General features: G+C 43.2%; 1 protein-coding gene across 1 annotated transcript; it reads right to left on the reverse strand.

The window, feature by feature from the left end:
• Nucleotides 1-7,946: 7,946 nt before the first annotated feature.
• On the reverse strand, nt 7,947-13,543 carry NEFL (neurofilament light chain). The gene is made up of 4 exons (XM_036450398.2): nt 12,337-13,543; nt 11,218-11,342; nt 10,456-10,775; nt 7,947-9,828 (listed from the first exon to the last, which is right to left on the reverse strand). Exons 1-4 carry the CDS (start codon nt 13,378-13,380, stop codon nt 9,689-9,691), a joined length of 1,629 nt encoding a protein of 542 aa, XP_036306291.2. The 5' UTR covers nt 13,381-13,543; the 3' UTR covers nt 7,947-9,688.
• Between the last annotated feature and the right edge of the window lie 12,832 nt (nt 13,544-26,375).

Raw genomic sequence — 26,375 nt, forward strand, 5'->3', positions numbered from 1 at the left:
GGTCTACACAACCCCCCAAATATGCCCCAAGTTTATTGCTCTGCCAGAGGAAGGTCATTTGTTTAAGGATGTGTGTAAACACATGTTTAAGGATGTGTGTCACACACACACACACACACACACACACACCCCACAAGGAAAAGTGTTGGGATACTGTAGACGCTGAAATCAGCTTCCAGTCCCTAGTGTCTGGAGACTGCTGAGTTGGGAAGAGGGGGTGACTCTAAAGCATTTTCAGAAGTCACACTTGTTTCCTAATTCCCCCTGTGCAGGTACGCTGGGAGGATGGGCCAACAAAACAAACTTCCTCTCTGGGTCACCTCTCTTTCTCTGGTGCTCCTGCTCAGTCACTGAAATGTCCCTCCAGAGGCTTGGTTCACACTCTCAGCTCACTCCGGCTGACACTTTCTCCTCCCACAAGTGCCTGGGGGAGGTGTGCTTTTAATTTCACCTCAGAGTTGCCCTCTATTTCACAACTCTGACACCAGTATTTCTGTCTGAAACCGTGTGAATGGTTTGTGACTTACAGTTGAAATTTTCTGCCACATATTGTGTGTGTGTGTGTGTGTGTGTATGTGTGTGTGTGTGTACCTTTGCAGAGTCAGGGTTCTCCTGTAAATAAATGATTAGAAACAACCAACAAATCACAATGAGCAGATCATTCTTCTCAAACCAGAGATGATTAGTTAAAACACGTATAGGGTTTTTCATATAAGTTTTCTGTTTTTAACAGTGGGCTAGATATCAAAGCATCAAAGCATCCTGCTGGTTTTCGTTTTAATGGTCACATCAGGAAATGGCCTGTACTCCACGTGAAATTATAAAGATGTGGGGTGGTTATAGATTGAAAAAATGGTATTTAGCAAAGAGCAAATGGGTTAATGGCCTTCAGTACACAAATGAAAATGTCTTTAATAGCTGCAAGAAACCTGATCCTCATCCACAGCAGGTTTTTTTTAACAGTCACTTCATTTTTAAGACTACCTGTAATCAGCATGGCTTGTGTTTATGAGAAGTGTTCCACTTAAAATCATGTGTGTATTATATCAGAACCAAAGGTATTTTTTCAATATATTTTATTGATTTTTTTACAAAGAGAGGAAGGGAGGATAGAGAGCCAGAAACATCGATCAGCTGCCTCCTGCACACTCCCTACTGGGGATGTGCCCACAACCAAGGTACATGCCCTTGACCAGAATCAAACCTAGGACCCTTGAGTCAGCAGGCTGATGCTCTATCCACTGAGCCAAACCACTTAGGAGAGAACCAAAAGTTGAACTAAGGTGTCAACTGAGACAAAACTGACCACCTAGCAAAAAAATAAGCACTTTTATTTTTCTCTCACAACTTACGGTAAGTCATATATTAGCTGCCCCAATATTTAACCCACTTAATTAAAACAATACATATTTCATCTCAAATGAGTTAATGCAAGAAAACTAAGGCCTTAAAGTAAAGCTGTCAAGCTTTATAGAAAAAAAATATGGGGATTCATATCAGGAGCTATTACAATGTACATAATACCTGTTAAACAAGGGAATTACTAAAGGCATACTTCCATAGAAGAACAAACATGAAGTTATAATTGACAAAGATATTCATTGCTTAACTATTTAGAATTTTCATGAACATTTTCAAACTTAAATTGGGATACCTAAGCAAACGAGAATGAGTATACTGATGAGAACAACAAGGAAAATATTTGAAGCTGGAATTGTTTCAGAATCTCTTGAATGGATAATTGTTTATATATATATATATATATATATATATATATATATATATATATATACACATACAAAAGCCCAGCGACTGGAATGGCAGAACAACCAGAATGACTGGTGGCTATGATGTGCACTACAGCAGTCAACCATCCTGATCTGGGCCCCAATAGGTTCCCCCACCCTCCAGGCTGGCCCAGCCCCCAATCAACCTCAAACACCCCAATAAGAGGTGGGGTTGGCCAGCCAATCACCCACAGCCCCTCACCCTGCTGGCCCCACCTGATGGGCACCCATTGGGGCAGGCTGGCTGGATCACACTCATGCACAAATTTGTGCACTGGCCTCTAGTAAAAGATAAAATAAAATAAAATAGTAAAATAAAATAAAATAAATAATTTAAAAAAATAAAATACAAAAGAATCTCATGCCCACTATCTATGGTAGCCACCAGTGGTCTTCACCACTTGTATGTGTGTCCTTTTGTAGCTTCCCCTCACACTGAGTCAGCCAGGCTGATCTCTATGACCCAGAGAATATAGTGGTAATGACGATGTTGACTTTTAAGGCTAGGTCATAAATGACATTGAACTTCTGCCTTGTTTTTTTTTGGAGGCCTTGCTCTGGGGAAGTCCAGCAGCCATGCTGTTAGATCCTCAAGCAGCTCCGTGGAAAGGCCCACATGGAGAAGAAACTGCCAGCCAAGTGGGTGAGCCACCTTGAAGTAGATTCTGAGGCCTAGGCAAGTCTTCAGATAACAGTAATCTCAACCAAATTCTAACTGCAACCTCGTTAGAGACCTAAAGCTCAATTCCAGCTGAGCAGCTCCCAAATCTCCCAAATTCCTGAGCTGCAGAAACTAAGAAACAGTGGTTGGGTTGTTTTAAGTCTCTAAGCTTTGTCTATTGTCTATGTAACAATAGAAGACTAATAAATACTACATATTAATTTGGTGAAATATTATGTAGTTATCAAAAATGAGATATTATTCAATATTTACAACTTTCCCTATTCGTGCATTTATTCTGTTGGTAAAAAAAAAATTACATCAAAGCCCTGGCCAGTGTTTCTAAGTGGTGTGAGCATTGGACCTCACACCTAAGGGTCTTGGGTTGGATTCCTGGTCAAAGGCACATAGCTAGGTTGCTGATTCAATCTCCAGCTCCAGTCAGTGCACAGGGAGGAGGCAACCAATCCATGTGTCTCTCTAACATCTATGTTTCTTTTTCTCTCTACCCTCCCGCCTCCCCTTCCACTCTCTCTAAAAATAAATGGAAAAAATGTCCTCCAGTGAGGATTACTAAAACAAACAAGCAAGAAAGACCTCAAAAATTTCCTGAATCACACCACATCATGCCATTTCTATTGCTTCTGCCCTTTTCTAAATCACCATACCATCTTCTCTTACCAGGAAGCAGCCTTTTAGTTATTCTCTCTACTTTGATTCTTGCTTCTCTGAAGTCTGTTCTCTACACCAGAGAGATCATTATAAAAGAGAAATCAGATCATAAACTCTTCTTCCACTTAACCCCTTCAAAAGTTTTTAATTGCACATGGAATACAATCTAAACTCCTTTATCTACAAGCCCCTGCATAATCTGGCTTTGCCTGCCTCTCCCAACTTCTTACACTGTCTAATTAATACTTTTTTTGCTGTTGTGAATCTTCATCTGAGAATATTTTCCATTGGTTTTCTTTAGAGAGACTGGAAGTGAGGGAGGGGAGAAGAGACAGAGAGAGAGAGAAAATAAAAATAAAAACATCAAAGTGAGAGAGAGAGGCCGATTGATTGCCTCCCGCACAGATCCAGACCTGGGCCAGAGGTCAAACCTACAAACCAGGTATGTGCCCTTGACCAGGAATTGAACCCATGAAGCTATGGTGCAAGGGCTGATACTCTAATTACTGAGCCACACTACCCAGGACCTAATAAATATTCTTAATATTCACCAGTGGACTTCAAGCATTGGAGGTGAGGAGTGTCAAACAAGTCAAGTTTTCACACTTCCTGTTCCCTCTACCTGGAGCACTCTTTCTCCAGGTCATGGCACTCCTGGCTTAGATCTCATGTCACCAATCTACTTACTGGTTTATTTGTTCTCTGCCTGTTTACACACACACACACACACACACACACACACACACACACACACACGGTGCTTGGCAGGTAGTGTATGATTAATATGTGTGGAGTGAATGGATGAGCTATGACAACATATACATAAATAGAAATAAGGACTAAAGAAAAATTTGTAAATAAAAATAATAGTAGTTGAAATGGGGAATTATGATATTTTTTTCTTTTTAGTTTTGTTAAGTACAGTATTGTTGTTTCATTTAACAACAACAAAAAACCTCTCCATATACAATAATTATCTATGTTGAAGTAGAATTAAAAAGGTACTGATGGTTACTTTCTGGGGTTGCTGAAAATTTCTTCTAGTGATGCTGTATTTTTTGGCTTTCTTGCTCTCATATAAGCCTCTTTAGTAGGTCTTTAGTAGGAAATTTCTAGAGGACCTTATACAGAAGCTGGCCCTGGCTGCCTGGCTTGTGTAACTCACTGCACTCCATTCTGATGGACATTTTGCCAAAAGGACAACATCCTGAATGCTCCATTGAGGGCCCCTTTCAAAAACAGGCACACCTCAGAGGCATCTGGGTTGGATTCCAAAACACCCCGACAAGGTGAATATCGCAATAAAGCGAGCCACACACATTTTTGGTTTCTCAGTTTATAAAAGTTATGTTTACACCAGACTGTAGTCTAGTAAGTGGGCAATAGCATTATGTCTCAAACATGTGCTTACCTTAATTAAAAATACTTTATTGCTAAAACATTCTAACCACAGGTGAGCCTTTGGGAAGTTGTAATCTTTTTGCTGGTGGAGAGTGTTACCTCCAATTTGAGAAAAATGAAATATCTGTGAAGCAGAATAAAATGAGGTATGCCTGGGTGACTAATGTCTGGGCCAATTCTGACACCTCACACTCTCTACCCCAGGGAGAAAGGTGAACTTCTCCATCCTGTCTATGTTTATGAAAGGTTCTCACAAATATTAAAACTGGCGATCCTAGAAACATTTATTAAGATGCCCTAAACAGCCCTGGCCCATGTGGCTCAATTGGTTGGGTGTCATCTTGTGCACCGAAAAGTTGCCAGTTCTATTTCCAGCCAGGGCACATGGTAGGGGACATGTCTTTCTCTCCCTCTCCCTTCTGCTCTCTCTAAAAATTCAATTAAAAATATATATTTTAAAAGATTCCTTAAACACTAGTCATTTTGTTGGGTGTTGTGGAGGGGAACAAAGGCATTTATTTATTTTTATTTTTTTTCTTAAATATATTTTTATTGATTTCGGAGAGGAAGGGAGAGGCAGAAAGAGACAGAAACATCAATGATGAGAGAGAATCCTTGATCTGTTGCCTCCTGCATGCCCCCAACCGGGGATTAAGTCAGCAACCCAGCATATGCCCTTGACTGGAATTGAACCCTGGATCCTTCGGTCTGCAGGCGGATGCTCTATCCACTAAGCCAAACCTGCTAGGGCCATTTATTCAATTTTTACCCTTCCCCAAAATGATTTAAAATAGTTTATGACAGAAAGACATGCAAGAAGGAGGAGGGGAAGGAAGAAGGAAGATGCAAAGGAAGACCAGAAGGAGGAAAAGGAGAAGGAGAAACAACAGAGAACTAATTAGATGTAAGTAAAACTAGAAAATTGTGGCCAGATAGAACTGACATCCTGAAGTGGGATAATCCTTGAAGGTAAAAGTTAATTTCATCTCTGTTTATAAAACTGGCTCTTGCCTTCCAACAGCTTAAAACTAGACAGAGGGATGAAGACATGGACATAAGTGATTAAAGGGATTAAGGAAGAGCTGGAGCACACTAAGTAACTGTAAGGGAACACTGAATGTAACTACGCTCCTTGGATGGTACCAGGACTGTGTTGTGAAAATGCCAATAATTGTGTGAAAACTCCCAGGCCAATGCGATAACACATGCCTGTGAAAATAAGCTCTGACTCCATGAGAGTGCCTCCCAAAATGGACTGCAAAGGCAACAGCGGGCTGGACCAGCTAAGGGCATGGACTTTAAAGCCAGAATGTGAGGCTTCACTGTCAGCCCTGCCACAAACTACCTGTCGACCTTGGCCAAGTTACCTACCCTTAATTCTTCCTCTGTAAAATGGAGATGATAATCATACTGGACTGATAACATTGCTGTATGAGAGGAATTCAGTTAATACATATAATACAGTTAGTTCAATGCCTGAGACACAGCAACTGTTCTGACAGCACTAGAATATCCATGTGGGAGGGAGAGGGGAAAAAATCACATCAGTTCCTTATCAACTTAATGCTGGAAATGTAACTTGACACTAAGTTAATAATTCCCTTTATGTGATGAATTTTAGTGTGAACATACTATAGTTAGATGCATGTTTCCCATTCAGCCATTTCCCCTCAGCTTGTAAAAGATTTTCAGGAAATTTTGAATCATGACACTAGGAAGGATCTGAGACATCAACTGCTGAATCCTTTATGTAGCTAAGACGGTCAAGGTCAGAGTGGGGGTCCAGGCCAGAGTGGGTGGGACTGGCCAGTGCTCCATTACCAACAATGCTAGAATCCAGAGCAGACGCCTGATTCTTTCTTCTCTGCTCTTCCCACAAGGTGTTGGCTAGACTAGGACTGATTATTGACTACTCTTGACTTTCTCATCATCTCAAAGGCATTTCAATCTGTTAAGAATTTTTAGTTCAGTATTTATTGTGCTCTCCTATGGTAGGAACTGTGCAAGATGCGAGGGGCTAAGTGGTGAGCAGGAGGTCAGATGGCCATACTTCTGGAAACCATGCCATGGCAGGGGCTGCAGGCACTTATGAAAAGATCATAAAAAATGGATGCTGATTGCAGGTGTGTAAAAGCCTACAAAGTCTACATGATCTGGAGGACATATTTAAGAGGAATTTGGCCCAGTCAGGAAAGGTTTCCCCAAGAGAATGACAGCTAAGCCTAAATATGGCCAAGGTTGAGGGAAGAAAAGATAAGGTTAGTACTCCAGACAGATAAATCAGCAAAAACCCTGTGGCTGGTGGGAGAACAGAGGGCCAGGCCTCAGGAGCTGTGGAGGTGAGGAGAACAAATGCTCATAGGAGGAGATCAAAGAAGTAGTTCAGGGTCAGGGTTATGCAGGTCTTGAATATCAATAACAAAGAGTTTAGTTTCTATCCATACTAATAAAAGGATAATATGCAAATTGGTCAGGACACACTCACAGTAACAACCAAATGGCAGGCTGAGTGGGGTGACCAGGCTGGCAGGGGAGGAGGGGCAGTGAGGGCGACCGGGCCAGAAGTTGAGGGAGACCAGGCACGCAGAGGGGGCAATTGAGGGTGACCAGGCCAGCAGATGGGGCAGTTAGGGGTGACCAGGCCAGCGGGGGGTGGGGGGGAGGGGCAGTGAAGGGTGACCAGGCTGGCAGAGGGGGGCAGTGAGTGGCAAACAGGCTAGTGGACATCCCCCAAGGGGTCCCAGATTGGCTAGGGTGCAGGCTGGACTAAGGGGACTGCACCCTCTTGTATTTGATACACCAGGTCTCTAGTATTAAAATAAATGGGAACCTATTGGAGGAGGTGCCATGGTCAAAATTTTCTTTTAGAAAGATTAGATTACCTTAGTGTGCTGATTAAAGGAGGCAAAGCATAGACACTGGGAGGTCCCTTAAAGTAGTGCTCGTGGAAATGGAGAAATGGAGATGGATTCAGGATATGTAGGTAGTAAAAGCAATAGGGCTCTGATAGATTAGACCAGTGGTCAGCAAACTCATTAGTCAACAGAGCCAAATATCCACAGTACAACGATTGAAATTTCTTTTGAGAGCCAAATTTTTTAACTTAAACTTCTTCTAACCCCACTTCTTCAAAATAGACTCGCCCAGACCATGGGTATTTTGTGGAAGAGCCACACTCAAGGAGCCAAAGAGCCGCATGTGGCTTGTGAGCTGCAGTTTGCTGACCATTGGACTAGACTAAAGGAACTGAAGGAGAGAAAATGGAAAGTATGATGTCATCACCAGTCTCTGGTTTGTGGAATTGGAGGACTGGGGACTGGAATGCTGGCAGAGAGCTGGAGTTTAGGAGGGAGCAGAAGGGAGAGTGGTACTAACCAGGAATCTAATTTGAGGTGAAAAATGTTTAAAACTTCAAAGCCATTTAGTTTAGGTTTTTCAGTATTTTATTATGGCACACAGGATTGAGTATGGTACAGTGTTCTTATTTCAAGTAATTCTTAAGCCAACCAGCTGTTTCCATTTGCCTAAAGTTACTTTTTTACATGTAATTTGCATCTCTCAGATTTACCATGTGCAGCATCCCATGTTTAATGAACATACATGTGAAAAGCTTAGTTTCTGAGGTGACTCCTAGTCTTTACAGAAGCCAGTGTACTGAGAATCTTCATGGGTTCACATCCATAGCATCATGGCAGATAAAGCAATATATCCTACTTATTTAAGTGGCAACATGGATGTAACTAGAAGCAGGTAATCGGAAGGGATCAGATAACTTTAAAAGGAGACCACTTTGCTTTCAGGTTAAATTCATTACTTTTAAAAGTTGTCTAAAGAACAAATATTCAACATAGTTGGCTGACAAAGCAATTGTGTAAGTACAGCAGCAAAAGAGCAGATACTCAATAATTTTGTCAACATTCCACATCAAGTGCAAATGCAAGAGCTTTCAGCACTTTGCAGCAGACGGAGGACAAGTGGGGTGTGTATGTGATGGGGTATCCAACCAGTTAGAGCTATCATTGAAATGGTGACTCATAACAATTTCATTATCTGTATCTGTAGTTTTTTAAAGATTTAAAATGGGTGGCATTAAATGCTATTTACTTGGGGCAACAGAATTAAGCTAGCAACACACTGAATCATGAGTTCAGGATTGCAGGCAACGTTTGCAATAATATCAAAATAACTTTTGATATTCTTATTCTCTGTCCAAATTTATACATTAATGTTTTTAAAAATTACTCCTTTTTATTCTATTATTTACTTGGGTTTTCAAACTCTTCCCATGACATTTAGACTGTTTATTTTAATGTGGTGATAATGATGGACAGGCAAGACTCATATTCTCTCTAAATTGCATTTTTATTATATAGTATTGTTTAAGTTACCTGTTTACCATAAACAGTATTCTTATCACATAACTTCAGAATTGCCTCCAAGAAAGTCATTCCCAACATTATATAGTACATTTTATGGGGGCAAAAGTAGTTTGCTATTAATAAAAGAAAAAGAATCCCAAAGACTCCTATTTGTTCAAGTTCATTATCCATACAAATTTTGAGGGAAGAGATTTCACAAATGATCATGAACTAACTCTATCCCTCAGAATGACCAATTAAAGGGCAAAAATACATTTTGACTTTAAAAATGGAGGTCAATAGTCTACTTATATATGACGCATATTGATGCCTTCTGTAAGGCAGTTTAATTAAGTCAATAATCACAGCAAAAAATGTCATTCAGTGTAACTTTATTTACTGTTTATTGCACATGATTTGAGGTCTTTAATTTCTAACCACCAAAGATTCAAAGACCTATTTTTCCATGAAGTTTAACATTAGTATCAGTGAATTGATGTATTCATGTGTTTTTATTGTAAACATCTGAATTATTCACATTGCCATAGATCCTGAACTCATAAGCGTGGACCATGCACAGGCTGGCAGCAAGCCAGGAAGCCACTCTGCAAGCAAACAGATACTCTGCATAAGGAGAAAAGTCATAGCACAACATTTAATGTCCAACCTGAGTCACCTCAGAAGGTTACATATATTGACTTCTTAATTCATATAGTATCGGGAACTCAACTGCTTGGGTGGTGATGGGGGTGACCTGGTTTCGGGAGAATTATTCCTGAAATAATTAAGGAAAGGGGGTGGGGGGTGGTTCAATCTTTCTTCTTGGTTGCTTGCTCCTCCCCAGCACCTTCATCTTTCTTCTCGTCCTCAGCTTCTTTGGCATCTTCTCCTTCACCTTCACCTTCACCTCCTTCTTCCTCCTTTGCATCCTCAAATTCTTCCTTGGCACCTTGAACATTAAGAAAAGTACAAATTCCAAATCCAGGGTAAAGTCCAGGCCAAATATAGCTGCTCAGGTATTGGGAGAAATCATAAATGTCAGAATGCTTCCCAACAACCTCTCGGCTCTACTCTCCCAAAATACGGGGAGCTGACAGTGCCTGCCAGGAATGCTTTGCCCTGAACACATATTGAAATAGAGTGAGATTGCTTCTAGGTACTGGAAGCTCTCCAGGACTTTGGTATATCTCTTATTATTGTGCTTAGTATTTAGTTTTGTTCTTTAGGACACCAAACTGCTGTGGTCAATGAATATATTTTCAAATGTTTTGTAGGAATGATGAGACCAGGAAGAGCCTATTTCTAAATGTTATTTTCAAAAAAAAAACTATCAAGCTAAGCAGAGCTGTGTATGTCTGGAAAGATAGCCATTTTGAGAAATCAGGTGCTTACTAAAGGATAAATGTATCATTTAACATCCTAAACTCATATATGAATGGAACTTCCTTGGAATAAGCAAGGCTTCATTTATCTTATTCATGTCCTAACAAATACCCATGCTCAGTATGCACTTGAAGTTATACGGTTGTGTGTGTGTGTGTGTGTGTGTGTATGTGTGTGTGTGTTTTAATCATACCTTCTTCCTCTTCCTCTCCTTCCTCTTCCTCAGCCTCTTCCTTCTCCTTCTCCTCCTCTTCAGCTTCTCCTTCAGAGGGCGGTTCATCCTTAGCTTCCTCAGCTTTTGCAGCCTCAATGGTCTCCTCCACCTCGATCTGCTCCTCCTGGACGTGGCTGGTGTAGTAAGAAGGGAAGGAGCGAGCGGACATCAAGTAGGAGCTGGTCTGTAAACCACCATAGGCGGATCGGCCAAAGACCTGGGAACTCTGGGAGTAGCCGCTGGCTATGCTTCCCACGCTGGTGAAACTGAGCCGGGTCTCCTCACCTTCCAGGAGTTTCCTAGGGAGGCAGGGGCAGGATGGGGTTAACACACATGAACACAGCGGATGTGCTGAGTAGCTTGCTCTGGGCCCACCGCTCACCCCCTTTGCATAATGCCACACCCTTAGAGGCACATGCAAGCAGGAGCAGGCATGGAAATTTCTAAACCTAATACCTGGAGACGTTGTGAAAGAGACCAGAACAAAAATAACAACAGACATCTTATTTAAACATCTTTTAAAATAGTCCTATTAGATTTAGAATATAATGAGAAGCTGGAAACAGGATTCATTCCTACAGGGATAAATTCTTATATACTTGTCTAACACCTTATTGGAAAAAGCCAAAAAGCAAACCATTATCTCAAGGACTGTTCTTGAAGGTTTCTGATGCAGCATAAATGGAATAGGATTTCCTTGCTGAGGCTGAATGGCCGCGGCCTTTGTGCCTCAGGGCTTACCTGTAAGCGGCAATCTCGATGTCCAAAGCCATCTTCACGTTGAGGAGGTCCTGGTATTCTTTTAAGTAGCGTGCCATCTCACTCTTTGTGGTTCTCAGCTCATTTTCTAGTTTGTTGATTGTGTCCTGTTGGAAGACAAAAAAAAGAAAGGAAATCCAAGCATACCTCCCTACCACTTTCAAACTTGTAGCATAGCTGCAAAGGCCTGAGTTTAATTAGATTCAAAGTGCACACCCTAAGAAAAATCTTCCCTAAATCAACTGCCTTTTCTGTCTTACCTTTCCTTCCTTGCAAAAAAGAAATAAATTTAAAAAAATAAATCAACTTCATGAGATGACAACAAAAAAAAATTATCAAAAATTATAAAGAACTTCTTTGTTTTCTTTAATTATGTCTATGATCATCATAAAATGTTTTCAAAGAACTAAACCAATTTAAAAAAAAAAAACTTTGTCTCTCATTCAGTGGTTAACTTTATCCAGGTCACATTCAAAAAATACACTTATTATATTTATAGGAGAAAGAAATAGGTTGGTTAAAAAAATATTTTATAATAAAATAAATAAAATAATTTATTTTAGATTAAAAAAATAGAAAATGATATTCGCAATAAGACCTTTTTTAATATATATAGTAAAATACACAGTTTTGAGTATTCCTATCTACCTGCTCAGTTAAGTTAAAGGAGGGGTGGGTAGAACTAATCAGAAGCATGCTGGTTGGTCACAGGTATTTGTCAAATCAAATGGCCCAGTCCTCCATGCAGAGCAACTTGTGGCTAAGGCAGGACAATAGAGAGGCAGGCCAGAGGCAACGCCCAGCCGCCACCCCCACTCCGTCTCCCACCCCACCCAACATCCTGCGAGGCCGGGCAGCTTTAATGCGCAACTTTGATTCCATTGCACCAAGCACAACTTCCCTACCGCAGAGTCGCCCCCGCCCCGCCCCAGCCCCCGCCCTCCAAGGGCCCCACCCCTCCCAGGCAGTTCAAGAACCCAAGCCCTATGCCCCCAACACTGCATGCAGAGGCCTCATCTCTGCTCTCCACTTTGGGGGCGCGCCCTCCCCTTCCCTCCCCCTCCCCCAGGCTCCCATCCTCGTGTTCTGCCCACGCCATACCTGCATGGCACTGATGTCGGCGTTCTGCTTATCCTCCAGCTCCTGCAGCTGCTTCTCCAGCGCCTCGTTCATGCCCCGGCACGCTTCGATCTCCAGGGTCTTGGCCTTGAGCAGGCGGCGGCTCTCGGACACCTCGTCCTTGGCGGCGCGCACGGCGTCGGTGTTCTTGGCGGCGCTCTCGGTAAGCACGGTGAAGCGGCTCTTGAACCACTCCTCGGCGTTCTGCATGTTCCTGGCGGCCAGCTTCTCGTACTGCGCGCGGATGTCCTTGAGCGCGGCCGAGAGGTCGGGCTTGGAGGACACGTCCATCTCCACGGAGATCTGCGCGTACTGGATCTGCGCCTGCAGCTCGGCGATCTCCTCGTCGTGCACCTTCTTCAGGAAGGCGATCTCGTCCATCAGGCTGTCGATGCGCTTCTCCAGCTCGGCGCGGGCCAGCGCCGCCTCGTCCGCCCCCTTGCGCGCCTCCATCAGCCGGCCCTCGGCGTCCTCGCGGCTCAGCACCTCCTCCTCGTAGCGCGCCTGCAGGCCGCGCAGCGTCTCCTCCAGCCCCTCTCGCTCGCCCTGCAGCGCCTGCTTCTCGCTCGTGGCGTCCTCGGCCGCCAGGCGCAGGTCGCGGATCTCCTGCTCGTACAGCGCCCGGAAGCGCGACGGCTCCGAGTGCTTCTGCCGCAGCACCAGCAGCTCGGCCTCCAGCACCTTGTTCTGCTGCTCCAGCTCGTGCACGCGCTCGATGAAGCTGGCGAAGCGGTCGTTGAGGTCCTGCAGCTGCGCCTTCTCCTGCGTGCGGATGGACTTGAGGTCGTTGCTGATGGCGGCCACCTGGCTCAGGTCGAGGCTCTCCAGGCTGTGCAGCAGGGAGCCCGAGCTGGACGAGTAGCTGCGGCGCACGGACAGCGAGGACGCGGGCGCCGAGTAGCTGGAGTACGCGGAGCGCGCCGAGCTGTAGCCGCTGCGCACGCCGGACAGGTGCACCCGCGGCGCCTCCACGTAGCGCCGCTTGTAGGAGGCCGAGTAGTACGGCTCGTAGCTGAAGGAGCTCATCGCGGCGGCCGGGCGGTCGGGCGGTCGGCAGAGACGGGGGTTCCTGCGGAGAGAGAAGAGCGGGGAAGGGAGGGTGGAAGGGAGGGTGGATGGCTGTGTGCGGCTCGGCGCGGTCCGGCCACCCCTATTTATACGCCCGGAGGATTCTGACGCAGCCGCGATCGATCCAGCGCCGCCCTGGGGGAGGGAGGAGGGAGAGGGGGAGGACAGCGCGGGTGGATGCTGCAGCCGGGCGGATTCTGCGCAAAAGGAAGGCGGGGGCGAGCGCTGGGCTGCGGCGGCACGTCCTCTCCCACTTTTCTCCCAGGCCTCGTGTTTTCTCTGAGACCCCCACACCCCCTCACTCATTTCATTTTCCTTCCCGCATCCCATCCCAGCCCATTTCTCCTTTGATCTCCATCTCCTAGATTCTAAGGTGTCCCTAATAACAAGTTCTCCTCCCTTCCTGCGGTCCAGATCTCGGTACCTCCTCGGACACATCCTCTCCCCCCAACTCGCCCCCTCCCCACCGGGGGCCTCGGTGATCGCCCCCCGTGGTGCACATGGTGACAAGGCGGTGCCTCTAGGGCCCCGGACATACAAGGGATCGCCTGAGGCTGCAGGTCTGCGGCAAGTATGGAGGAAAGTTTTCTCTTTGCAGCGGCTTCGGGCACTTGCTTTAATGTATCTCGCTTTCTCCTGGTTGCTTACACTCTTTAAAACTGCGATGGCACTGCAGGTGTTGGCCTGAGCATGTCTAAGCCTTTCGTTCATATCAGCCTTTCAGTGTTTCTAGATGTTTCTCATGTCTTTCTGAGGAATGAAGCCTCCATTGCATGAAGTCTCGGGATGAGAGGCGGCCGAGAAGGGTTTGCAACTAACCGGGGTGCAAACGTCCTTCCCACTGTAAACGCAGCCTGACTCTGAATTCCTGCTTGGCATTCCCAGTCCTGTCACGTTAAAAGCCCCTTTCCCTCTTTTTACACCTGTGTGGCACCCAACCTGATGATTGCAACCCGCCGTGCAGGTGGCTGGCTGGGAGGGGAGCGGCTGCTGCCAGCCTGGAGCCCTAGGGAGAACTCAGCTCCGAGAGGTCTTGTTCTTGGGCGGACAGAAAACAGCTGCATGACTCTTCCCCGATTCACTCAAATGAACAGGGAACAGACACAGTCAGGAATCCATGGGATCCCTTTAAGAAACACCCAGGAACCTGAAACGGTGCGCCCTGCACCGTGACACTGCCCTGCAGCCTCAGAGCATGTTACACTCGCTTTCACGCGAGGATCTCAGGCGTTTGCATAGGACACCTAACATTTTTCTCAGCAAGCGTTTCATTTTTATTTTATTTGTGCAAGAGTGGCATTGGATGTGCAACTTACTGTTGTTGCTGCTGCTGCTTTAAGAGGCAAACTAAGGGGAAATACTGTAACGGTTTTCAAATAGAGAAGCCAGAAGCTTCCGGGTGATGCTGAGAAGGTGAGGTGCTTGCAGCCAACACCACAGTTGCCTGGAGGTACTTACTGCACTGCTTTCCCCGCAGGACAGGAGCGGTGGGTGAGACTTCACCTCTGAGCTTCTCTGCATCTCTAAAAAACCCGAGACTCCCGTGCCTCACCCTCTCTGTGGCAGAGGGAAAGACTGCAGCAGAGAACAGTGGGAAGGGGGATGGGGTGTTCTCTGCTGTCTCAAATAATGCAACTTTCAAAAGAACTTTACTGGCTTACATCTATCAAGAGATCCATCCAAACTCAATCATCATCGTAGGCCTTAGAATCTAGGGTGTCAGGCCTCTGCCATGAGGTTGTCCTGAATTTCACTCGGCCCTGGCAGACAAGCGAGGGCACTTATCCTGATGACTTTTTTATAGCCTACTCGTCCTTGGTCCTTGGTCTCCCATTCATCAGTGATTCAACAGTGGGAAAGCCTTCTCGGGGGAGGATGAGGAAGGTGGGAGGGAACCTAAATAAGCCCTCTATTTGTCTCTCCCAATTACTTATATTATATGAGGATAAATGTGGCAGGATGGATTTTTTTAAAAACCTGCTGTGTGTGTGTGTGTGTGTGTGTGTGTGTGTGCCTGCACCACACTTAGATATTCATGAATTCATTTCCTTTGTGCCAGCTGTCTTCCTTCCGAGTTTCAGGTCACCCTCAGAGATCTTAAGTCCATCAGCAATTTTTTTTTTTTTTTTTTTTTTTTGTGGGGGTTTTTGGCCAGGACTCTGGTTGAAGCCTCTGACTGCAGAGAAGGCTTCCCAGGAAGAGGGAGGGCTGGTGGCTGCTGCAGGGGCGGTGAATGCTGCAGAGAAGGAAACTGTGGGGCGCCTGCTGCCATTCTTCGGGCAGCTGAAAAGGGAAGCAAGCACTAGGGAGTGAGGAAGAGTGGGAATAAGGGTCCAGAGCCCTTGGCTTTTCAGAACCTGGTGAGCAGGGAGTGGGGGGAGGGGCAGGTGGCCTGTGCTTAGGAGTGCAGATCTCTGGTTCATTCTGGGTGTATGTATCTTTAAAACGCTCCTGGCACAGCCACTTTATCCTCCACCACCACAGCCTTGCTTGAGAAGGGCTCCGGAACCCCTCCAGTGTCTGCGTTTTGGTGACTCTACCTTCAGCCGGCCTGCCAGGCGCCTGCCACTTTTCAATATATTCTGTCCAGTCATCCTCCCTTTTAAATCCCTTTGAACAGTTGTGCACTGAATGCCCACGTGGCGTTTACTGTGTGTGTCAAAGCAAAGTTAAAAGGAACAACTTTTTTAAAATCTTGACTTTTCTCCCACCTAACCATAAATGTCTTTGCGTTAGTGTTGTGGTGTCGCTATTTCTTTAGAAGGCGTTTGGGTGTTGGTGCACAGTTGTGCGTTTATTCTCCTGTAAGCATATTCTTTTTTAAATGTGTTTTTCTTGATTTCAGAGAGAGGAAGGGAGAGGGATAGAAACAGCAGTGATGAGAGGTAATCTAACTGCGACTTCCCGGTTCATGGGTCCACCCACACTCAACTACTGAGCCACACCAGTCGGTCTATAAGCATATTCTTTACCAACGTGAAACTGGTAGAGGGCTGCCGAAAAACCATACTCCTAAAAGATAAAAATTATTTAGAAAAGAAATACAGAAGTATGTTGATGAAAAGTAAACTTTTCTTCCATACTGGTTATCCCTGATATTTCTATCGATATAATCCCCTGATACCTCTATACTCCCGTAAAGGACTGTTTGAGGTCATTTAGTTTACAAGTCAATATATTAACATTATCACAAAGCCCATACAATTCAACTCTTACAACCACTGACAAAAATGTTAGCTTCTTCTCCAGTGCCAAGAGTCAGGAAGCTTCTGGATGGGACCTGGTGGCTTTTCATTATTCTAAAGTGCTTTGGCACAGCAGGGAGTTCTGCATTGGCCTTAGCTTTGAAAAGCTCCACTTCAAGGAGAAAGTCTTAGTCTTATGAGCCAGGCCTCCCAAAAAGCATTCATCCAAAAAACAGGGGAGCAAAGTTCTGTCCCCAGAGAGCTGTGGGAACAGACCAAGCCCCGAGCAGCAGATGGGTCTCCATTCAACCCACCATCAGGTCGACCCATCAGTGTCGGCGAAGCTGGCTTCAGGGTGTGGGTGCAAGGAGGAATGAAGGATATAAGCACGTGCAGGACACCTACCCCAGGACGGGCACTTGATTTCTACGGTTTGATGATTACAAAGTCCCCGTGATAGTTTTTATCCTGAGCAAGCAGCTGAGGCCCAGAAAGGTTAGGGAGTTTGCCAACTCACACAGCTACTTCAAACCTAAGCTCTGCCTGCTTCCAGCCTGGGAGTATCCCATGGACTACCCAAGCTGCAGCCACTGGCATTGGCTGCTTCCATGTGTGTCTGTGGCATCGATACCTGCATGCCACAGTCTGCAGAGTCTGCGGTGTGAGTAGCAAACCTCGCGAGTTTGGGTGACCCTGATATGATCTGATAGGAATTTATTCCCAGAGGAAATTGTTGATGAGCATGTTAGATTTGGACACTAATGGTGGTAATGGACTGCATATGTGTACGTCTCTGCACTGTCCCCAAGGAAAATAAAAGGATCCTCCCAGAGGAACCTGACACGGAGCTGGTGATGTCACTTTTTAAACATTACTCTAAATGTCAGGTTCGACAAACACCCTTTCTAGAATTAGTGACCTAAAATGCAACTTAGCTGGTCTAAACTCTTTCAAGTAACTACACCATGACTCCCACCTTTGATTTTCCTAACTAAAATACCTTCATTTTCCACTGTTATAAATAGGTTTTCTTTGGAAAAGTGACCTTAAAATTGTCATAAAGCCAAAACTGGTTTGGCTCAGTGGATAGAGCATTGGCCTGCGCACTGAAAGGTCCCAGGTTCGATTCCGGTCAGGGGCATGTACCTTGGTTGTGGGCACATCCCCAGTAGGAGGTGTGCAGGAGGCAGCTGATCCATGTTTCTCTCCCATCAATGTTTCTGACTTTCTATCCCTCTCCCTTCCTCTCTGTGAAAGATCAATAATATATATATTTTTTTAATTGTCATAAAAAATAGAAGAAAATATACTGGCACTCACCATTCCATCATTGGAGTTTATCATGCTTTCTACATATCTTTAACTCTTTAAAAAGAACCCTGACTAAAATCAGCAGGAAGTGTATAGTGTGTGGAAGCCACTAATATATTTCCTCTCTGTTTCTTGTAATCAGCTTATTATTTCTTTGTATAGTATCCTCACCATAGGAATCATTATCACGCATGAATCTGTCATCCCTTGGTGATATGTTTGAAAGAAAACTTCCCCATGGTGATATAAGTATGCCTGATTTTACAGCGGCACCTTGTGAAATAATGCCCCAGAAAGTGTGCGATGCGGCTACATAAAACTCAGATTGCAGCAGGAGGGAGAATGCCATCGGAATAGGTTAATACGGAAAGGCACATTCCTATTCAGGACACGTGCAGTATCAAAAAGGACTGAGACTCGCTGCTGTCCAAGCAGAAATGATGTTAGCAGGTTCAAACGCCTAAATGCCTGCTGCTCGGAACTGGCCGCGGTAATGTCTCTTTCCCCTGAGGCCTGCTCCACAGTGCCTGGCCCTTCAACCCAGTCACGGGACCAGGCGCAGAGGTAGGAGAGTGTGCTGGGGACACTGAAAGGCTCAATTTGCAATCACTTCAGGCAGGTCACGGCCAGACCAGCCTGAACCAACAGCACTGAGCCTGATGGTTGAACTGTGCTTTCCTCAACTCAGGGAGATGCATGCTGTTTTTGCCAATTTAGGGACTAACCAGCCTCAAAAGCATTCCATGCGGCAGCTGAGCTTCTTTGCTGACCTTCCAGGGGTTTAGTCAATGAGTCGGAGGAATGCGAGGTGGACTGTTTGCAAAGACATTTCCTTCTGCAGGAGCTGTCCCGGGCTGCAGTGCGCGGTCCCGCCCTCGCCCGAGGCTGCGCGCTCCCAGCAGAGGCGGCTGCAGAATTGCAAATGGGCGGATCCCTAGATTCCTACTGTAAACCGGGCAGGTTTCCGACACCAGGATGTAGAACGCTGGCTTTGGTAAACTGTACACGGAAGAGGCCTTCGGGATTAGGAAAGTGAAACTTGATGGTGTCTAAATGGCTCGTTGATTGATTCAATAACTGGTCCATCCATCCAGTCATCCATGGAGTCACCACCTGTCAGCGGAACCTTCTAACGGGGACGGAGGCGGGAGGGTGCGGGGCAGGGAGTCCAGGCGCAGCCCCTGTCTCCCAAGGCTTGAAAAAGTCCTGAGCACAATAAAAAGGCCAGCTCCTGATGCAGCCACAGGGACGCATCTCAGAAACAGGACCCTGATGCTGAGTGAAAGTAGAAGATAAAAGCTTCCTGCTGTGTAATTCCATTTACATGAAATCCTAGACCAGGCGCACTGATGGGTTGCTTCAGGACGTGTGAGGTGGGAATGACTGAGAGGAGGCGTGAGGCAAGGGAGCTTTCTGTGGCGACATTATGTTCTAGCTCTCTCCCCAGAAGTTTGGATTGGGTGCATGCACTTGTCAAAATCAGAATGTAGCAGGAGCTGTGCATTTTATTTAATATAAATGTCACATCAAGATAAAAAGACTGCAAACCACACACACACACACACACACACAAATGTAATTATAAAAAATAAATTAACAACATGCAAATAACATATTACATAAATTTAAAATGTATAATAAATGATTACAGGAGTACAGAGTGCTTCATAGATGTCCATTCATTCTAACTATCACTATGATCTTTCTGGTGATTATCACAATGATTTGCAATGGTCGAGTTTAATATTTTTGTTGTTCTAGGGAATTTTATGAGATCAGGTTTTTTGTTTGTTTCTGGATTATTGTTATTGATTTCAGAGAGGAAAGGAGAGGAGAAAGAGATAGAAACATCAATGGTGAGAGAGAATCAGTGATTGACTGCCTCCTGCATGCCCCCCACAGGGGATGGAGCCCACTGGCATGTTCCCCAATTAGGAATCAAACTCTGACCTTCTGGTTCACAGGTCCATACGCAATCACCGAGCCAAGCAGCAGGGCATACGTGATTTTTATTTTTTTTAAGATAAATTGCTATCTGAACAAAAATTGGTATTACAAAGTACTTTAAAAATCGTTAAGCAGACAGACATATGGGTAATATTTCAAAAAATTAAGCAAAAGTTATAATAATGAAAGGCAAGACCTGAGAGATGTCTCAAAGAAGAGAATGGTAAGAGCAATAATTGCTATGGTTTGAGACAATGAAGAGGTCAAATGAATTAACTGAATCAACATTTCTGTGGCCTGTTACTCTGCCACGTGCTCTGTGTAGCATCATGTTTAATCCTAACGGCAGCCCTACGTACTGAATATTCTTATAGTTGTAAAGATGAGTACATGCGTTTCTGTTAGTCTATTCCAATATTGCATCAAGTTTTTTTGTGTGTGTGTTTTGTGTGTGTGTGTGTGTGTGTGTTTTTGTTTTTAGCAGTTTTACATTTGTATAAACTTTGAGGCTATTACTTCATTATTTGGCCTTTTTAAAACATAAAAATAGTCCCTAGCCAGTTTGACTCAGTGAAGGGAGTGTCAACTCATGGACTAAAGACTCACAAGGACATATCTTGGTTGCAGGCTAGGTCCCCAGTGTGGGATCCGTCTTCTTATTCCTTTATGGTGCCCTTCCACAGATTAGGGAAGCCCAGTTGTTTCCCTCTTTCAGATCAGATCCTTGATGCATTACTACTCAAAGAGCATCAGCTCTTAGCTTTGACTACTGTTAAAATACTGTTAAAAAGCCAATATCAGTGGAAGAGGTAAGGGTTAGAGCTGGTAGCAGTCCTCTCTGCCAAAATGAAATATGAGATTGATAACAGCTTTTGAGAGAGAGAGAGAGAGAGAGAGAGAGAGAGAGAGAGAGAGAGAGAAAGCGAGCTTAAGGACCTTGAGCAGTGAGCATAGGGTAGAAAGGGGAAAAGGACAAAAATGCTTCTGTTATGAGGTGGGTGGTCAGAGAATAAACCAGAATGGTGACAGGGCTGGAAGCAAAATATTCCTTATAGGCTTCAAATGCACCATGATTAAAATAAAGGCCTTTACTTCACTGATATAATTTGACTGCGATATCATCCACAGTAGTTATAACCAATTAATCCGGGGGAAACCCCAAAGCTTTATTTTTGGGTGTCTTCTCCCAACTGGACTTTGACCAAAGAACCCCTGTGCATTGACAGACATTCATCTGAGCACCTTTGCTCTTACATGCTCCAGGAATGTGGCAACCAACTGGGCAAAGGACCAAGTAACAAAAAGAGGAGAAGCAAAATGGTAGGCTGACCCATATACCAGGTAAGCAAACCTGAGAAGAACTGAGAGGAAGTGAAATCATGATCTATAATTTAAGAAGGAAAAGAAAATTGACATCTATGAAGCATAATTGTGTGTGATAATATTAGTAATAGCTTTGTGTTGGGTACTGTGCTGTCACTTATTGGGAGGATTTCATTTCATTATCATGAAATCCAGATGAGTTGGCTGTTAAAATCATCCTCTTTTTAAAGCTGTGGAAACTAAAGTTTACTTAGTCGGGAGCCTAAACCATATGCCTAAAGAACTCAGCTATTATACCATTGAATCTTCACAGAACTCTAATAATGCATTATTTTTTATGTGGAAATGAGATTCTGAGAATTTAAGAATATTAGTCAAGGTCACACGGCTGGGTCAAGGTCTGTCTGAATCTTCACCAAAGGGAAAGAATGTTTTTGAGAGGTGCTATGCAAATAAAAGCTCTCGCTTTTTTTTTTTTCTATGAAGTTTTAAAATTTGCATACTGGTGCAAGAAAATGCTCCAATAGTCAGAGTCAAGGGTGCTCTAATCACATGCAAGTAGAATAACTCATATAATGATCAATTAAACAGAGCACTACAGACACAGCCAAATAAGTCACTGTTCTGCTTTATTGGCAGCCTCCAAAGTAAACATCCATCACTGCACAATATCAGAACCAAATCGCACTTGGGCATCTCTCTCCAGACACAGTCTGGATGTCACATTGCTAACCAACAATTCCTTCTATTATTATATTATCTGGAGAGGAAAAGGCACACTGAGAAAGATTCCCGCCTCTTTCGGTATCACTTTATCTTACAAATTCAATAAACTGCACTGCCAAGTCACATCAGAGTAACAGATGTGCTTTAGAATAGGCCTGAGCTATTTCCATTGGCAAAGTGTTTTCTTTTTCTCATGCCAAAGAAAGTTTTTGCTTATTCCCCTGATGCATAGTTACTTTAGAAGTTATCCAAATTGAAATTCCCTTCCAGATCAGTCTCCAAATTTAGAAAGATTAATTAAGTGAAGCACACAGCTCTGTCCTGACACCTAAAGGTACAGATGGTGGAAGGCTTGGCTCCATGTAAAATTCAGAGCTGTCCAAAGTGAAAGAGACTGCGCTAGGCACAGAGCAATCGCAGTTCAAGAGGGAATCACTCTACCTCTAAGCTGGCCTTGGCCCTAGATGGCCTGTTGGGTGCTCTGCCATCCTGAGATTTTCTGTTTCAGAAATATTGAAAAGGGGCCCAGCTGGTGTGCTCAGTGGTTGAGTGTCCACACAGGAACCAAAAGATTGAGGTTCCATTTCCAGTAAGGGCACATGCCCGGGTTGATCCCCAATAGGGGTTATGCAGGAGGCAGTTGATCAATGTCTCTCTCTCTCTCTCTCTCTCTCTCTCTCTCTCTCTCTCTCTCTCTCTCTCATCAATGTTTCTATCTCTCTATTCATCTTCCTTCCACTCTCTCTAAAATCAATTTTAGAGAGCACTCAAATCTTAACAGTGATCAGTGATCGTGAATGAGAGTTCAAATGCATAACATTACTCCCCAAACTGGGACTTGCTCATATCTTAGTTCAGACATGAACAAAAGACCAAATATAAGCAAAATCTGGCAGAATGAGATTTTTGAGAGGAGAAAGAAGAGTTACGAATTGAAGTTTTCGGGGAATATGTGTCTGCTTATTTGCATTAAACTCACCTTTCTTACAGAATAGAGGTAATAATCACAGCTAAATAGCTCAATATTTTTCAATTGAATTGGTTCCCATTCACCTAACACAGTAGAATTGCTTTTCTCTCCTCTTTTTTTTTCTTTTCATTGGTTAATTATGAAAAAAAGGGGGGGGGGGGAAGCAGATGCTTCTCTTATTCTTGCTTCAGAATTAAGTGTTGACACAGTTAGCATTAGGTCTATTTACATTTTTCTCCTAGAACCCAAACCCCAGCATGAGGAATAGAATTAACCCCTCTCCACTACCACCCGCTCTTGTCTTTGGTTTTTTATCTCCTTTTAAAATCTGTGTATTGCTGGCTTACCTTTGAAGAAAAGAACCTAAGAGTTTGAACTCAATGGCCAAGGGAGAGTAGCTGGAGTCCAGGGTTAGAGAGAGGACATGCAAACCATCTCTAGGTATCACTATGGTAACCATCCTGGGTGGTGCATGGAGCCAGCTGTTACTTCAAAAAAAAGGGGGTGGAGGAGGGAGTGTCATCTTAATCAGCAACATGTAGCAAGTAGCATTTTTTCCAGAAAACTAAATTTTCTGGAGGTGAAGTTGTTCTGTTGATAATGCTGGAAGTCCATAAGCTTTGGGAAGCAACATAAAATGTGGGGAAAGCCCTAGGTTAGGGTGTCGAACTCAATCAGAGAAGGGGCCAAAATCTAAAATCCAGCCTAAATCGCGGGCCGAATGGTTTACTGAACAGTCATAAACTGTCATTGTGATGGAAACACAGCGGAGTGCAGTGATGACAGCGCGGTGCGGGCCACATTGCAAGGCCTGGCGGGACGGATTTGGCCCGCGGGCCTTGTGTTTGACACATGTGCCCTAGGTTGACGTTGAGATGTCTGATCCTAGACCTAGCTCTGCCACTCACCCAGTGCGTCTTCAAACAGGGCCACAAGTTTCCTGGTTGGACTGGAGGTCTTTCCAAGGGGCTCACAGGCATAGATGGTGCTAAGGGAATCTGTTTCCACGTCTCAGGGGCCAGATGTAGTCTTTGGTAAAATTCAGCTGCTCAAGAATTTGCGGTAATTCTCTTTTCTCAGCTTCACCATAAATTGAATGAGCTAAATCTGCAGCAACAGAGTTTTGTGGGTTTTTTTTTTAATTATTATTGATTTTTTACAGAGAGGAAGGAAGAGGGATAAAGTTAGAAACATCTATGAGAGAGAAACATTGATTTAGCTGCCTCCTGCACACTCCCTACTGTCTATGTGCCCACAACCAAGGAATATGCCCTTGACTGGAATCGAACCTGGGACCCTTGACACTCTATCCACTGAGCCAAACCGGTTAGGGCTGCAGCAACAGAGTTTTGACAAAAATGCATTTAAATCACATAGGAATATAATTTCATTCTTAACATTGTGTTGATGAAAATCTGTTGAAATTAAAAATATCCCTATTCTAGCCCTTTCCAAGATGAGTTATATATCAGGGTGCTCTAAGTGAATAATGCATCAGTATCACTTATAGTCACATGCTAAGACTTGGTGAAGCTTCCTTTGGTATACTTCTGGGTGGGGAGTGAATAAATGGCTTTAATCATCCTACGAAAATGAGGTGCTTTCTAAGACTCTGCTTTTAACATAATTAAAGGAGTACTTAATAGATTGATTAACCAATTGATCATTAAAATATTTTTTTATAATAGGTTAGTAGATGCTTTCTGGCTTGAAATTTGGAAAGATTTCAATTACTAAGTGACTTTGCTAAAACAGTATAAAAACATAAAAATTTCTATTCCTGTATATTTATATTCTTAAAACATATGTGTCTATTTTTATAGACATATACATATTTGATACTTTTATACCTTTTAGGTAAGAAAGATTTCTCAGCATTTAAAAAAATTTTATGTGTGTGTGTGCTCGTGTGTGTGTTTTTTGAAAAGAAAAAATAGAATTGTTTTATTATTCATTCTAGCAATCAGTACTATTCTCTTGATAATGTATGGATTAATTAAGAGGTACATTGTAAATAGAAGTCCATTCTTTGTTTTAATGATTGCTTCTTAAAGCATAAGACAAGCCTGTTTTGAGTAATTGTGTACTAATACTATAATCAAAATTAAATTCAGAAAATTTTGCAATACTAAGATGCTTATGAGTACATAAAATAATACTTAATTTACAATTCTCATATCTATTTTTTATTGCAGAGAAGAGTGATGGAATTATAGTACACAGTTTACAAGCATTAATCATACTATATTAGGGATAAACTAACGTGGAAAGAGTAGTGGAAATAATAGTTTAAAGGGAAAAAAGGAGGCATCATATTGGTGAAAGGCAATCCTGTGCCATGTGGCTCAGTTGGTGGGAACATCATCCTGTGCATCAAAAGATCTCTGGTGTGATTTCTGGTCAGGGCACATACCCCAGACTGTGGGTTCAATTCCCTGGTTGGGGTGTGTACAAGACACAATCAATGTTCCTATCTATCTATCTATCTATCTATCTCTTTTTCCCTTCTCTCTCTAAAATAAAAAAATTGGTAGTTAGTAAAGAGGAGCTTCTTCTGAATTGTTTACATGAATGTTTTTTTTTGTTTAGATTCCATTTGATATATTTAAAAGTGTAACTTTATTTTTAAATGTTTATATTTAAAATACACTAAAATTACAACTTACAACTATTTAAATTTATTATGAAAGTCTTAGAAATTTTAAAATAAAAATAGGGATTATGTAGATTTTCAAAATTTTTCTAGGGAGTGTGTGAGCAAAAAAAAATGTTTGAAGGACACTCACCTGGGCAAAAAGATTTGAATAGACATTTCCCTGAAGGAGATGTATGAATGTCTGATAAGCACATAAAAGGTGCTCAACATCATTGGTCATTAGCCAATTTTAAATCAAAGCCACAGTGAAATATCAATTCCTACCCGCTAGAATGAATATAATAAAAATGGACAATAACAAGCGTTGGCAAGGATGTGGAGAAATTGGAAACCTTCAAACATTATTGTTAGGACTGTTAAATAGTGTCGCTACATTGGAAAAGTTTGTCAGTTTCTCAAAATATTAAACATAATTACCGTATGATCAAGCAATTCTACTCCTAAAAGTCTACCCAAAAGAAATAAAAACATGCATCCACACAAAGATTTGCACATTCCCTTTTATAGGAAGGAATTTACCCAACTTTTTTCTGTTGTCCTCCATCAATAGACTAGATTAAAGTTTCTATCAGGTTATCAGAGCTAGGAAGGAGAATTACCTGGTTACTATGCAACTCGAAACATGAGAAAAAATGAACAAGCAATTCATTTTCAGTCTTTCCAGCTACAATGATAACTGCTTTTGTCTACCTCTCAACTGAAAAGGAAGGACTAAGTTCATAATTTCCAATTTAAGTTGAGAATGTTTTGGACATTCTTTTTCAAATATGTGCCTTGATATTTGAATATAAATAGATATTTGTATATATTTCAAATTGATCACCTCAAGATTATG

Source organism: Pipistrellus kuhlii, unplaced genomic scaffold (genome assembly GCF_014108245.1).
Source record: "Pipistrellus kuhlii isolate mPipKuh1 unplaced genomic scaffold, mPipKuh1.p scaffold_m20_p_21, whole genome shotgun sequence".
Taxonomy (NCBI): Eukaryota; Metazoa; Chordata; class Mammalia; order Chiroptera; family Vespertilionidae; genus Pipistrellus; species Pipistrellus kuhlii.